The sequence below is a fragment of the Myxine glutinosa genome, chromosome 9 (genome assembly GCF_964187855.1).
Source record: "Myxine glutinosa chromosome 9, kmMyxGlut1.1, whole genome shotgun sequence".
Taxonomy (NCBI): Eukaryota; Metazoa; Chordata; class Myxini; order Myxiniformes; family Myxinidae; genus Myxine; species Myxine glutinosa.
In genome coordinates, this window is record NC_136269.1 from 21006469 (window position 1) to 21019183 (window position 12715).

General features: G+C 46.3%; 1 protein-coding gene across 4 annotated transcripts in view; it reads left to right on the plus strand.

Moving 5' to 3' along the window:
- The window catches only part of GGCT (gamma-glutamylcyclotransferase), a 110586-nt gene extending 97883 nt beyond the window's left edge, over positions 1 to 12703 (plus strand). For all 4 annotated transcript variants that reach the window (XM_078784156.1, XM_078784157.1, XM_068102188.2 and 1 more), the window contains exons 5-6: positions 4714 to 4867; positions 12577 to 12703. In XM_078784156.1, coding sequence (XP_078640282.1) covers positions 4714 to 4866 — 153 coding nt within the window. In that variant the 3' untranslated portion in view covers position 4867; positions 12577 to 12703. The remainder of the gene's footprint in view (positions 1 to 4713; positions 4868 to 12576) is intronic.
- Positions 12704 to 12715: the final 12 nt, after the last annotated feature.

Below are 12715 nucleotides of genomic sequence, written 5' to 3' on the forward strand. Positions count from 1 at the left end.
AGACTTATTACCTCCGCGAAGGAAGAAGGATGGAGGTTATGTTTTCAACTCTCTCTGTCTAGTGTTACGTGTTCCTCCCCGACCCCTGGTCACGGTGTACCTCCGATCCCGAGAGGAGCCACGGCAGAAAAATATGTTATTCTGTGTTAGAAATCAATAGTGAAACCACACCAATGATTTTAAACGAACAAATGTTGTATTAAAAATCACACACAAGAATAACGGTACAACCAATAGCAATCCAGAGTGCACTCTATAAATCTTATGATGGTACCATCAACTAAAGTCAGATAACTCACTGCGCTCCACGTGAGTGAAAAAGGACACTCCTCAATGTCTCTATAACCTTCTCCAAGGCGAAGTTGATTCGCTCCAGCGATCGCTAGACCGATGTCCAGTCGAAACCCGAATCCCGCTGTCCAGTCGAGACCCGAATCCTGTACAGATGGCAATGGCAGTCACACCGCCGAAACTGTATGAAGGCGCCCTCCAGAGGAGCACGTTCACAGCTCAATCAGCAAACCGCAACGTAATTGGAGACGACGCGGTCGCGCACACACATCCCCGACAGACGATAGGATGTTGAGAAGAGCGGACGCGTAGCAAAACCTTTGTCGGTGAACGAAGCGCGAAGTTCAAAATGGCCGACGGCTCTTACTTGAGCCGATGCGACCAGGCAAGGATTCGTCGGAATCTCAGCCTAAACCTGACTACACAGAATTCTCAATCCCAGCGATAATACCTATCGCAGGATGTCCTTTCAAGGAACTCAAAATTCCCTCGCGACCTTCGTTAGACAACGCTCGCTACGGAGCTCGACGTCACACGTCTTGTCCGACCTTTCTCGCCACCTCTTCTTCTTTTCTCTTCGTCTTCCGGTTCGGTTTCCTGTATCCTTTAAAGTTAACCTTTTTAACTTTTGATAACTATTTATGAACAATAAACCTTTTGAAGATAATAAGAGTACATAATATCAGAAATATGTCAAGTGGGTGAAAACCACAACAACGGAAGTGACGAATCCGTAACACTAGTCAGCCAGCCAACCAACCAACCCCTAGAAAGATGATTAAATTTTGGTTAGATGGTATCTCTTTGTTGCAAGCAAACTGCCCAGATGTGATGCTCATGTGATCCGAATCAACAACTGGGCGCAGGAACAGCAGGCAGAGTCATCCAGACAACTTCCAGTCCATCTTCAGTTCTCTCCATCGCTCTGTTGACGATGGAAATCTAACATTCTCTCAATTGCTACAATTATCAGCCCTCAACGACACATTGGTCTGGTAATTAGTCCTTGCATAATGTTACTGGAGAAGCATTCTTTGTTGGTAGAATATTTTCCATCTCCTTTTTCCCCTTCCTGAACATGTCAAGCCTGGCTTTGCCAACATTGTAGTCTGGAGCCGAGTACAGGCGGCTCACAAACTCATCAATGTCTTTTGTTGAACCGTCACGATCAATGTTGAACTCTCCAGGAAGTTTTGGTTGCCAAATGCCGTGAAAGATGTTGTGTCTGAGCCATTCAGTGCATGGAATCCCAAAAGGTTCTTCTTACCCAGATGTGATCATTTTTCAGAGATCTCATGCACTGGGTAGCAACGTCTATCACGTGCGGTTCCACTGACCATCCAAACAGGAGTTCCTTGAAAGAAGTTAAGTTGAAGAAGCAAAACCGGTATCTCTGCAAAATACCATGATGCGATTATCCCCCATGTTTATAGTTTCGAGCCCGAGGAGAATGATGCGTGTCCGCTTCTTCTTGATCGCAGACCGGACTGGTCAAGGTACCCCTGGATGTGGATGAAGTTTCCTCGGCAGAAGCGAATCCTCCCTCTACTACCAATTCATAGCCATTGGGCACTTCTTGACATCACCTCATCAAATCATTGGATAGGAATGCAGCAACATCTGCTTTGTTCTCGCACAGAGATATAAACTGTGCCCATACCCAGGGTAATGGAGCTTTGCCGTGACTAATAAGTAATAACCTTGCGGATGGGCATCTTTGCCTTCTTACCTCGTCATACTCTTGCTTGAGTTTTGATGGAGTGTGAGCTAATGTATCTGTCAAAGATAACATATATTCTGGTAGCACTACGAGGGAAATGGGAAAATATGGAGTGAGCGAAGGTGTCTGCGTAATCGCCAAATGACTTATAGACTGGGTCAATTTTCAAAAAATCTTAAACCCGAAGGGCAAATCGTGTTAATTTAGGGCACACAAGGTTTTTAGGGGTATTGAGGGGTGCTGAACTCAAATCTGCTGTATGCCCAGCTCAAAAATGGCCGATAATGCCTCAAAATTGAGAAATCCAAGATGGCTGCCACCACCGGGCTGAAATGTATTTATGTACATATCTCTGATTAAACAAGGTAGAAACTTGTATGAAATGTGCTTTTGTAGGTTTTCATATATGGGGAATCCAATGCCATATTCAGTTTTGAAATAAAATGTGAATAAACTGCTTGAAACTCATATTTATTTCTAAAATAGTCGTTTTTAACGATGAATAATTCGTCGACCAGATGAGATCCACAAGCTCCATCCCTCTCCCTCCCCACCAGGAACACACACCGCCCATTTAAGCCCAGGTGCACACTACATATGATTTAAATGTTGGCAGGAAACATATTAGGGATGCAATTCCCATTTTGGCGAAGCAAAGTAAGGTACCTCAAATAACACTGACGCGCTTCGACGTAAACCAATATTTGACAAGCAATTTATTGTCCCCCGTCGCACAGCGTAGCGAAAGGGGGACTATGGCTTTCCCCTCCGTCCGTGTGTCCGTCCGTGCGTGCGTGCGGGCGTGCGTGCGTAAGCGAAGGACCGCATTCAAATTTGGTGTGTGGGTGTATCTAGGCATAAGGAAGAACGCTATTGTAAATTGGGTCGCCACGTCAAAATCCAAGATGGCCGCCACCATATATATGTCTGAACTTTGTAAGTGAAATATCTTGAAAAATAAGCAAAGTACCAACTTCTAATCTGGTGTTTGGGTGTTTCTAGGCACAAGGAAGAAGGCTATCGAAAATTGGGTCGCCACGTCAAAATCCAAGATGGCCGCCGCCATGTATGTCTGAACCTTGTGAGCAGAATATCTTGAAAAATAAGCGAAGTACCAACTTCTAATCTGGTGTGTGGGTGTATCTAGGCATAAGGAAGAACGCCATTGAAAATTGGGTCGCCACGTCAAAATCCAAGATGGCCACCTCCATGTATGTCTGAACCTTGTGAGCGAAATATCATATCATAGCATGTTTTCTGCGTCTTCCACTTTGTCAACTCACATCACTTCACCGACGGGGGACCTAGGCGTAACGCTTGTTTATTTGTAACATGTCAGCAAAGGCAAGAATTTTTACTTAATTGTGCAAGAATTGCATGAGTTCATCATATCTGCTGTCAAAGCGTTATATACAGGTAGATGTGCCCACATGAACTTATTCCCGGTCGGCATGAGTATGAACCTATTCCCGGTCGTCATGAGTATGAACTTATTCCCGGTCGTCATGAGTGTTCCGGCAGTTGTCGCCAAGTTTCCTGCAGTTGCACGCCTCGATGCATTCCATGCACATTTTCCTGCAGCTGCAGCATTGGCCGAGGCACCCCTTCGTACAACCACATGAGGTGATCTCCCTGCAAGCTTTCGGCATAGGTGGCAGAGAGAGTAGCCGTGGCACTAACTGACCATCCAGGTGCATCCATCCCATTTCGGTCACTGGAGGAAGATCAGGTCATGGCGAGTGTGCTTGGTTCCAGACACTTGCTTGATAGTGTGAACGCATGATGTGAAACTTTGCTGCATCTGAAGTTGGTGGCAGAGTCTCTTGTGCACGACCGATACAAAACAACTTGACTCGTGCTTTGTTGCATGTGTCGACCTCGGGCACGCCATATATATTACAGATGAATTTCTCTGTTGATGTAGCTATGTTTTTGGTGAGAGGGCCCTTGCCAAGGCCAATCAGATGAGTGTGATGTTGCTGGAACACCTTCCATTTCCTTACCGTGGCCACTGAACTGAGACACTATCACAGCCGGTGACGGCATGGAAGGCAAGTAGTGTGTCCACCTGATCAGCAGATAGCAACATGCGAATTTCATGTACTGGGAAATACTGTGGAGCCTTCGACGTCCCAGCTTTCATGTAGAGACGTGTACAGCCCATTCTGTCATGGTGTGCTGGAAGTAGAAGAAGCACGTCTGTATCACGCACTGACACAACTATCGTTTCCATATCAGCATTCATTCAGTGCCGCTTGCAGCGCAAGATGGCCGGGTTTGTAATCGCTTCTGTGTTTCTTTATTTACCATTTGAACTTTTGTGATCAAATTTTCAACAAACCTTTATTGTGAGAACATTGAGAGCAATAATTAATTAATAAAAATTTAATCTGAATGACCTCCACGGCGTACTATTGCTTTCGTCAAAATTTGGTTCAAGTCGAAAGCGTACGCGGACGGGTTTTGCATTTTAATTTGTTTCTTTTTATTTGTTTATTTTGTAGCACACCTCTCACTATGGGCAAAGGTAATTGTAGTTTTGTAGGCCTATTTGGCATTGCCATCTGAGTACATGACTCTTGATCATTTTTCTGAACCAATTTCAAATTCTGCTTAATGTGTTGATTTGATCATTGTCTATGAATTGTAATTCATGTCTAAGTACACTGCTGTCTCTTCATGCATTCGTGTTGCTTTGCCAGGTGATATTCCTTGGAGCAGAACAGAATGCTTTGCCTGAACATTATCGTCACAATTTACAATCCATGAAGACAAACGGCTCCAAAGTTCCTGTTCCAATTTTGGACAAACTACAGTCTCTTCTGCAGCAGCACAACTCAACAACCACCCAGTGATGTAAGAGCCCATCCTTTTGGACAGTTTGATTTCCCCCACTTCGATGATGTTTAGACGCATACGCAATTTGTAGACGGTCACATATGAGTGCGGTTATATGGCCCCGCAGGAAGGAATGAGTTGAAATCTGGTGGTTGGATTTGAGGTGTGCAAGGGCAGCTCTTAGATAACGAAACTAGAACAATGCGACTGTGTCACCAATATGCCTCCCCATAGTCCCACAATGGGTAGATGCCATCACTCTGCATGTGCATGGGTAGTGGATCACGTTTGTGAAGTTTCGTGTTGATCGATAACGTTCGTTTTTCTATCCAAGATGGATGCCAAACCACATGACCTTTGACATCATTTTCAAACTATATGCAACAGTGCTGTTAGATGATATTCGTAAAATTTCGCATCGATAGGGTCAGCGGTTTCAGAGATATAATTATTTAATATTTTCCTTCAATCCAATATGACTGCCAAACCATGTGACCTCTGATATCATAAATTTAAATACAAATGGGTCATAGATCATGTGCATGCAATTTCAGATTTTTAGGATAAGGAATTCGATTAAAACATTTTTGGTTGGTATACCACTTCACCTATGATGTCATAATTATCAAGCTTTTTGTTCCCCATTGGGAGTACTTGATAATGCGCCAAGTTTCAAATTTTTCCATTCAGCGGTTTCCGAGAAATAAAATTTTAATTATTTGCTTTTAATCCAAGATGGCCGCCATACCACGTGACCTATGACGTCACAATTATCATAAAAACATTCTGAGTGGGCGTCACTCCTACCCCGAAAGTTGCGTCTCAATCGGACATGTGGTTTCTGAGAAAAACGAGGTTTAGCCCGTACAGACGGACGGACAACCTAAACATAATGCCTCCGGCGAGTTTTTCGGTATAAAAAACTCCAAATTTCCTTGAGGAATGTGTCTCATATAGTGTTGCTCCCATTGGGTTGTCCCTCACTCGAGTCTAAGATGTCTGGCCAGGGTTTGAATCTTTGTCAAGCTATAAACTGTCGCCCTGGTGTCTACAGTGATGGAGATGATGAATGAAAAAGTGTTTAAAGGGCACATATTATGGGAATGCCACCACTATTCTCTGGTGGAGTTTATTTTCACATGGTCACGTGTTCATACATAACACAGTACTGTGATTCGTTGTAATCTAACCATTCAGAAAGTCCCACACCAGGATAAAGCTTGTGGAAGTGCAGACGGTCAATATTTACAGGTTTATTTACAGTGCAAATCCAGTAATAGCTTCCAGAACTGAAATACCAGATGGTAAGATTTGTGCAAATCAGTTTTTGGATGCTGAAGGACACTTTTTGATACCATTTTGCAAACTGATCAGATGGTATGTCAACTTGGAATTGTTAATAACACATTGAGGTCGAAAATAAACTCGAAACCGATGTTTTGCAGCTCGAGTGTATTCTAAGCAATAGACAATGGGTGAATGTAGATCTTGCAAGTGTTGTCTTCTTCTTCTTCTTAAGTTAGCATTTAGGCAAAACTTATATGACTGATCCTCAGCTTTCAGTCCTCCCAATCGAGCATTGCTGTGTGCATTTCCTGTCTCCAGGCCTGTATGTTTCTTCAACAAGATGCCATTGAGAGGTGGTCTGCCCCACTTTGGCCTTCAATGTTTACGTGTTCAGAGTATGAGATTGGAAACGGATTCGATTTTGTGTTGGTAGCAGTCAGTGCCCAGCAATCCCAATAATTCTTCTTCTAATTTTAACCGACAGCCTTGGAAGAAGAGAACCATAGAGCTCTTTATTTGTCCTATGTTCAGACCAATGGACATTGAAAGCTGAACAAAGCTGTTGAGTTAGTGGATGACTGGATGGATGACTTGATGTCGTCCATCAAGTCCCTTATCAGGAGTCTCGGTGAGGGTCCATGGTTTACTTCCATAAAGCAAGATGGACTACTCAACTGTTGCCATGAACAGTCCTTTGATATGCCGAGAGAGCGCTGACTTCCTTATACTTGAAAGTTTGGTGCACGCTCTCCTTGCAGCAGCTTTCCTTTGTTTGATATCCTGAGCAGTTGTGTTTACCCAGGAACCAAGATAATTGAAATATCTTAAGTAGTTGAGACTACTCAACTGTTTCCATCCAGTTGACTGTCTCAAGTTTCATTCCATAGTTTGATATGATTGAGACCTCTTTTGCCTCCAGCTTCAGCTGGAGTTTTGAAAAGCTGTTGACTCTTGCTTTCCATCCAGTTAAGAGTTCTCTTGGAAGAAGAGAACCGTAGAGCTCTATTTGTCCTATGTTCAGACCAATGGACATTGAAAGCTGAACAAAGCTGTTGAGTTAGTGGATGACTGGATGGATGACTTGATGTCGTCCATCAAGTCCCTTATCAGGAGTCTCGGTGAGGGTCCATGCTTTACTTCCATAAAGCAAGATGGACTACCCAACTGTTGCCATGAACAGTCCTTCTTTGATATGCGGAGAGAGCGCTGACTTCCTTATACTTGAAAGTTTGGTGTACGCTCTCCTTGCAGCAGCTTTCCTTTGTTTGATATCCTGAGCAGTTGTGTTTACCCAGGAACCAAGATACTTGCAGTAATTGACTGTCTCAAGTTTCATTCCATAGTTTGATATGATTGAGACCTCTTTTGCCTCCAGCTTCAGCTCGAGTTTTGAAAAGTTGCATTTCTCCATCGGGTGAGATCCATACGCTATGCACTTGCATTTACATTCACACTTAGATATCCTTATACAATCACACGTTGATCGGGGATTCCATTTCCTGATAGGATCGTCATCTTGCTACGATGGATGAAGTGCAAGGCTTTTCGAATGTCATTATTGCAGGAAGGTTGTGGGTACAAATGACTTTGATTCGCCTTCGCAGTGTAAGAATGTATCCAACCGTCCTCTCGACCTGAAATCCATTTTGATTCCCAAGCAACTGTCATCCTGGTGTTTTCCATGCATGATGAGGCATCAGTGCGTGTGTCGTCACTTGGATGAATGTTAAACTGGGTGTTGCATCCACTATCATTAGTTGGTGGATGTTAAAGATCCCACTGTGTCCTTCGCGAAGAGTTGGCGAGCTATTGCTGGCACCCTGAATAAATTACAAATTGCTAACTTACTCAGCTGAACATTATGCTGGGGCAGCCGGTTCATGAAAGACTTGGGCCAAAACCCATCCCTGGCCAACTCCGCGATGTAGAAATAATGGAGCCCATTAAAAAAAGACTCGTCATTATGCAGGGTGTTCCAAAAAGACCCAGACAACTTTGGTTGTTAATATAGTTAGAACTACAAATGATACAACGATACCCTTTGGTCTACGTGATACAGGAACTCATGAAGTTTTGTGCACACAATCAACACACTTCAATGTGAGCTCTGTTTATCACGTGCAGGACATCAAGGCGGTACACGAGTTCTTGCCATGTTCAGCTCGGCATGTTTGCGTCCACCAGTGTCCATGCAGCTATGATCCGAGAACGAAGATCCTGCAGGTGTGCTATCTTGGTGTTGTAGGCAACATCTTTGATAAACCCCCAGAGAAAACAAATGGTCCGTCTCGGCCAATCCAGCGACCTGGAATTTTTTTCATTCAGGACGGCTCGAGCGACTAAGGCCCAATGAGTGGGAGCGCCGTCCTGTTGAAAAATGATATTGGGAAGGCGAATCCTTTCAACATGTTCATGTAAATTGTTGAGGTCACTGCATCCTCCGCAAAGAAAAACTGACCCACCAAGCAGTCATGGAGAAGGCCACACCACACATTGACCATTGAACTGTCGCGTATGTGTCGAATGACCATGTGGGGATTTTCAGAGCCCCAAATCCTCACATTGTGCTGGTTGATCTTCCCTGATACATAAAAGTAAGCTTCGTCTGTGAGCATGCCCTTTTTCAGGTAATCTTCGTCATCCTACATGCGACTGAATATTTCCTTGCATTTGGCTCCATCATTTGGTTTGAGTTCCTGCAGAATCTGCACCTTATAGGAATAAAGCTTCAATCTTTCATACAAAATCCTGTGTACAGTGGTGGTTGGTAGTCCCAGTTCTCTGGATGCGCGTCGGATTGATTTTCTGGGACTTTGGTGAAACGATTCATGCACTTGTACTTGGTCGACAGGTACTTTTCTGTTTCTGACAACTTCCAGTCTCCTTAAACCTCCTGTACCACTCTCTGACACCAGTCCGCGATGGTGGATGCCTTCCATACCCTGTACGGAAATTACGCTGAACTTGTGTCAGATTTCGTCTCGATGAACCATTTGATGCGCTGAGCTTTCTCCTGTGGAGTCGCCATTTTCTTTTACATTAAAGCACCAGACCTGAAATGAAGAGAACTTTGAGTTCCTATATGATTTAAAACAAAGGGTATCGTTGTATCATTTGTGGTACTAAATATATTCACAACCAAAGTTGTCCAGGTCTTTTTGGAAACACCATGTGCTCTATGAAAGAAAGGACTAACATACAAAATATGAGCTACACCAACTAAATCACGTTTTTGTAAAATTGAGGCCAACACATACAAAGGAAAATGAAAGTACAATTGGAGAAGACATAGACAAACAGATGTACATGTATAACTAGGGGGCTGCAATCGGAGATCGCTGATTGTTCCCGGTATACCCAACACGTAATATTATCCAGTTTGTAGCGCTTTCCAGTCCAAATCAGCAACCAAGGAAGGAGCTGTAAAGTTATTTTAATTGGGATGTGCAATACTCCAACATGGTAGAATAATCTAGCTTGCATTGAAGGAGAACATCCCCATGATAGTTATCGAAAGGACCATGGATGCCATTGGCATGCAACTTGAGCTGAACTTGACACCAGACAGCATCAAAAGCTCGTGAAATGCCCAGTCCACCATGACTTCTAACATCTGTAACTCAGGGCATTTGTCCACCGAGTTAACAGGAGCATGCTCGTGGTGCAGCAGTTGGGGCAAAGGCCAAACTGGTCATCTAAAGAGTTTGAAAACAGTTGAGACTTGAATTCGACAAGCAATTATAGCTTCCAGTGTGTTGCTGTTGTTGGGCGGAAGGCCGAATGGCTCCTATGTAAAGAGAATAGATCTTGGAACCGTTCTTATGAATATGGGAGGCCACCAAGAAGAAAAGATGCCAGCCAAAAACATCTTCACTTTCACAGGTAAGAAATTAATTTGTAATAAAGAGCAGGAGATGGCACAAGGCGAAGATTGAAAGATGGTACAGGGCCATCTTTTTTTCTAGGGCAGGGCCATCAATAAGAGCTTTTTTCTGGAGTGAAGCAAGGAAGGTGGGGTGTAGTGGAGAGGATGGAATGGAGAGAGAGCTGGAAGGTGTATAGTGGAGTGGAGAAAGAGCGGAGGGGTAGGTGGGGTGGAAAGAGCGGTAGGTGGGGTGGAAAGAGCGGTAGGTGGGGTGGAGAGAGCGGTAGGTGGGGTGGAGAGAGCGGTAGGTGGGGTGGAGAGAGCGGTAGGTGGGGTGGAGAGAGCGGTAGGTGGGGTGGAGAGAGCGGTAGGTGGGGTGGAAAGAGCGGTAGGTGGGGTGGAGAGAGCGGTAGGTGGGGTGGAGAGAGCGGTAGGTGGGGTGGAGAGAGCGGTAGGTGGGGTGGAGAGAGCGGTAGGTGGGGTGGAGAGAGCGGTAGGTGGGGTGGAGAGAGCGGTAGGTGGGGTGGAGGGAGCGGATGGTGGGGTGGAGGGAGCGGATGGTGGGGTGGAGGGAGCGGATGGTGGGGTGGAGGGAGCGGATGGTGGGGTGGGGGGAGCGGGTGGAGGGAGCGGATGGTGGGGTGGAGGGAGCGGATGGTGGGGTGGAGGGAGCGGATGGTGGGGTGGAGGGAGCGGGTGGTGGGGTGGAGGGAGCGGGTGGTGGGGTGGAGGGAGCGGATGGTGGGGTGGAGGGAGCGGATGGTGGGGTGGAGGGAGCGGATGGTGGGGTGGAGGGAGCGGATGGTGGGGTGGAGGGAGCGGATGGTGCGGTGGAGGGAGCGGGTGGAGGGAGCGGATGGTGGGGTGGAGGGAGCGGATGGTGGGAGCGGATGGTGGGAGCGGATGGTGGGGTGGCGGGAGCGGATGGTGGGGTGGAGGGAGCGGATGGTGGGGTGGCGGGAGCGGATGGTGGGGTGGAGGGAGCGGATGGTGGGGTGGAGGGAGCGGATGGTGGGGTGGAGGGAGCGGATGGTGGGGTGGAGGGAGCGGATGGTGGGGTGGAGGGAGCGGATGGTGGGGTGGAGGGAGCGGATGGTGGGGTGGAGGGAGCGGATGGTGGGGTGGAGGGAGCGGATGGTGGGGTGGAGGGAGCGGATGGTGGGGTGGAGGGAGCGGATGGTGGGGTGGAGGGAGCGGATGGTGCGGTGGAGGGAGCGGATGGTGGGGTGGAGGGAGCGGATGGTGGGGTGGAGGGAGCGGATGGTGGGGTGGAGGCAGCGGATGGTGGGGTGGAGGCAGCGGATGGTGGGGTGGAGGCAGCGGATGGTGGGGTGGAGGCAGCGGATGGTGGGGTGGAGGCAGCGGATGGTGGGGTGGAGGCAGCGGATGGTGGGGTGGAGGCAGCGGATGGTGGGGTGGAGGCAGCGGATGGTGGGGTGGAGGCAGCGGATGGTGGGGTGGAGGCAGCGGATTTGCGTGAAGTTGATGGGCAGGAGTGTTTTGGAGTGTCATCGTTGAATTCACGTGGAATTTATTTAATGTGGAAAAGACATCAATGCACCGCTCCACAATAACTTTTTGTCCAATGAAATAGGGACTGGCAGGATTGCCTAGATGTACACAATCTGACTCCGAGCTGTCTCGTCCTGGGTTTGAATTTCGACCCAGCTATGAACCGTCATCCCGGTGTTTCACAAGCAGGGTCATTCATCAATGTGTGTGCCGTCCAGCGGATGGACGTTAAACCGGCGTTCCGTCTGCCACAATTAGTCAGTGGATGTTAAAGATCACATGGAGTCCTCTGCAAAGAGTCGGCGAGTATTTGTCGGCACAATGGCCAAGTTACAAATTCCTGCCCTAACCAGCAGGAGGCACTACATCAATGGTACAGCCACACTCCCAGCAATGATGCAAACCAGCAGCCCCAGGCTGCACGTGAAATGTTGATGATCCAATGAAATGACCTACAGATATAGTCTCATGGCACGACTTTACCGCACACAGCGAATGGAACCACAACAATATCGGAGATGATTTGGGAAGTTCCAAATCATCCCTCGTCCAGACCTTGAGATTTTCATCTCTTTGGACCTCTCGAAGAACATCCTCCCAAAGATAACACCAAATGGCATCAAGGAGCACCATCAAGGTGCTACCTATTGCAGAGGAACGCACTGAGACATGTAAAGTAGCTATCATCATCTTCCCTGTACTTTTTGATTTTCTCCAAAATAAATAAATAAATAAAGCAAATGCCTTACCCTGAGCCACGTTCATATTAACCCAATTCCAATCAAAATCATGAGCATGTATTGACCAATTCACTTGACTCCTGTGCACATTTATATTGCTTCAACATTTATTTCCTATCTTGCATTTCAGAAAGTAAATAAATTCTGAATCGGAAAGTGCGTAAAACCCTTAGCAGGTGATAAAATCTGTATTCTTCACACGAGTACTTTCGAGGAGATTAATCCATTCTTGTTTGAATGAGGGCATATGTGTACACAATGGCAGTTCAAGAGAATTGACCTTTCCTCATTTTCCCTCCACTTCCCTCTTCCTCGGTCTGCAGATTCCCTGTCCCAAAGGAAAAGAAGCACTTAACTGATGGAAATTGAGATGAGCGTCAGCAGTACGTGTCATCTTTCATAATTCATGTCCTGTGTACAACAAGTTAAAATAAAACTAGAACAATGTCACTGTGTCGCCAA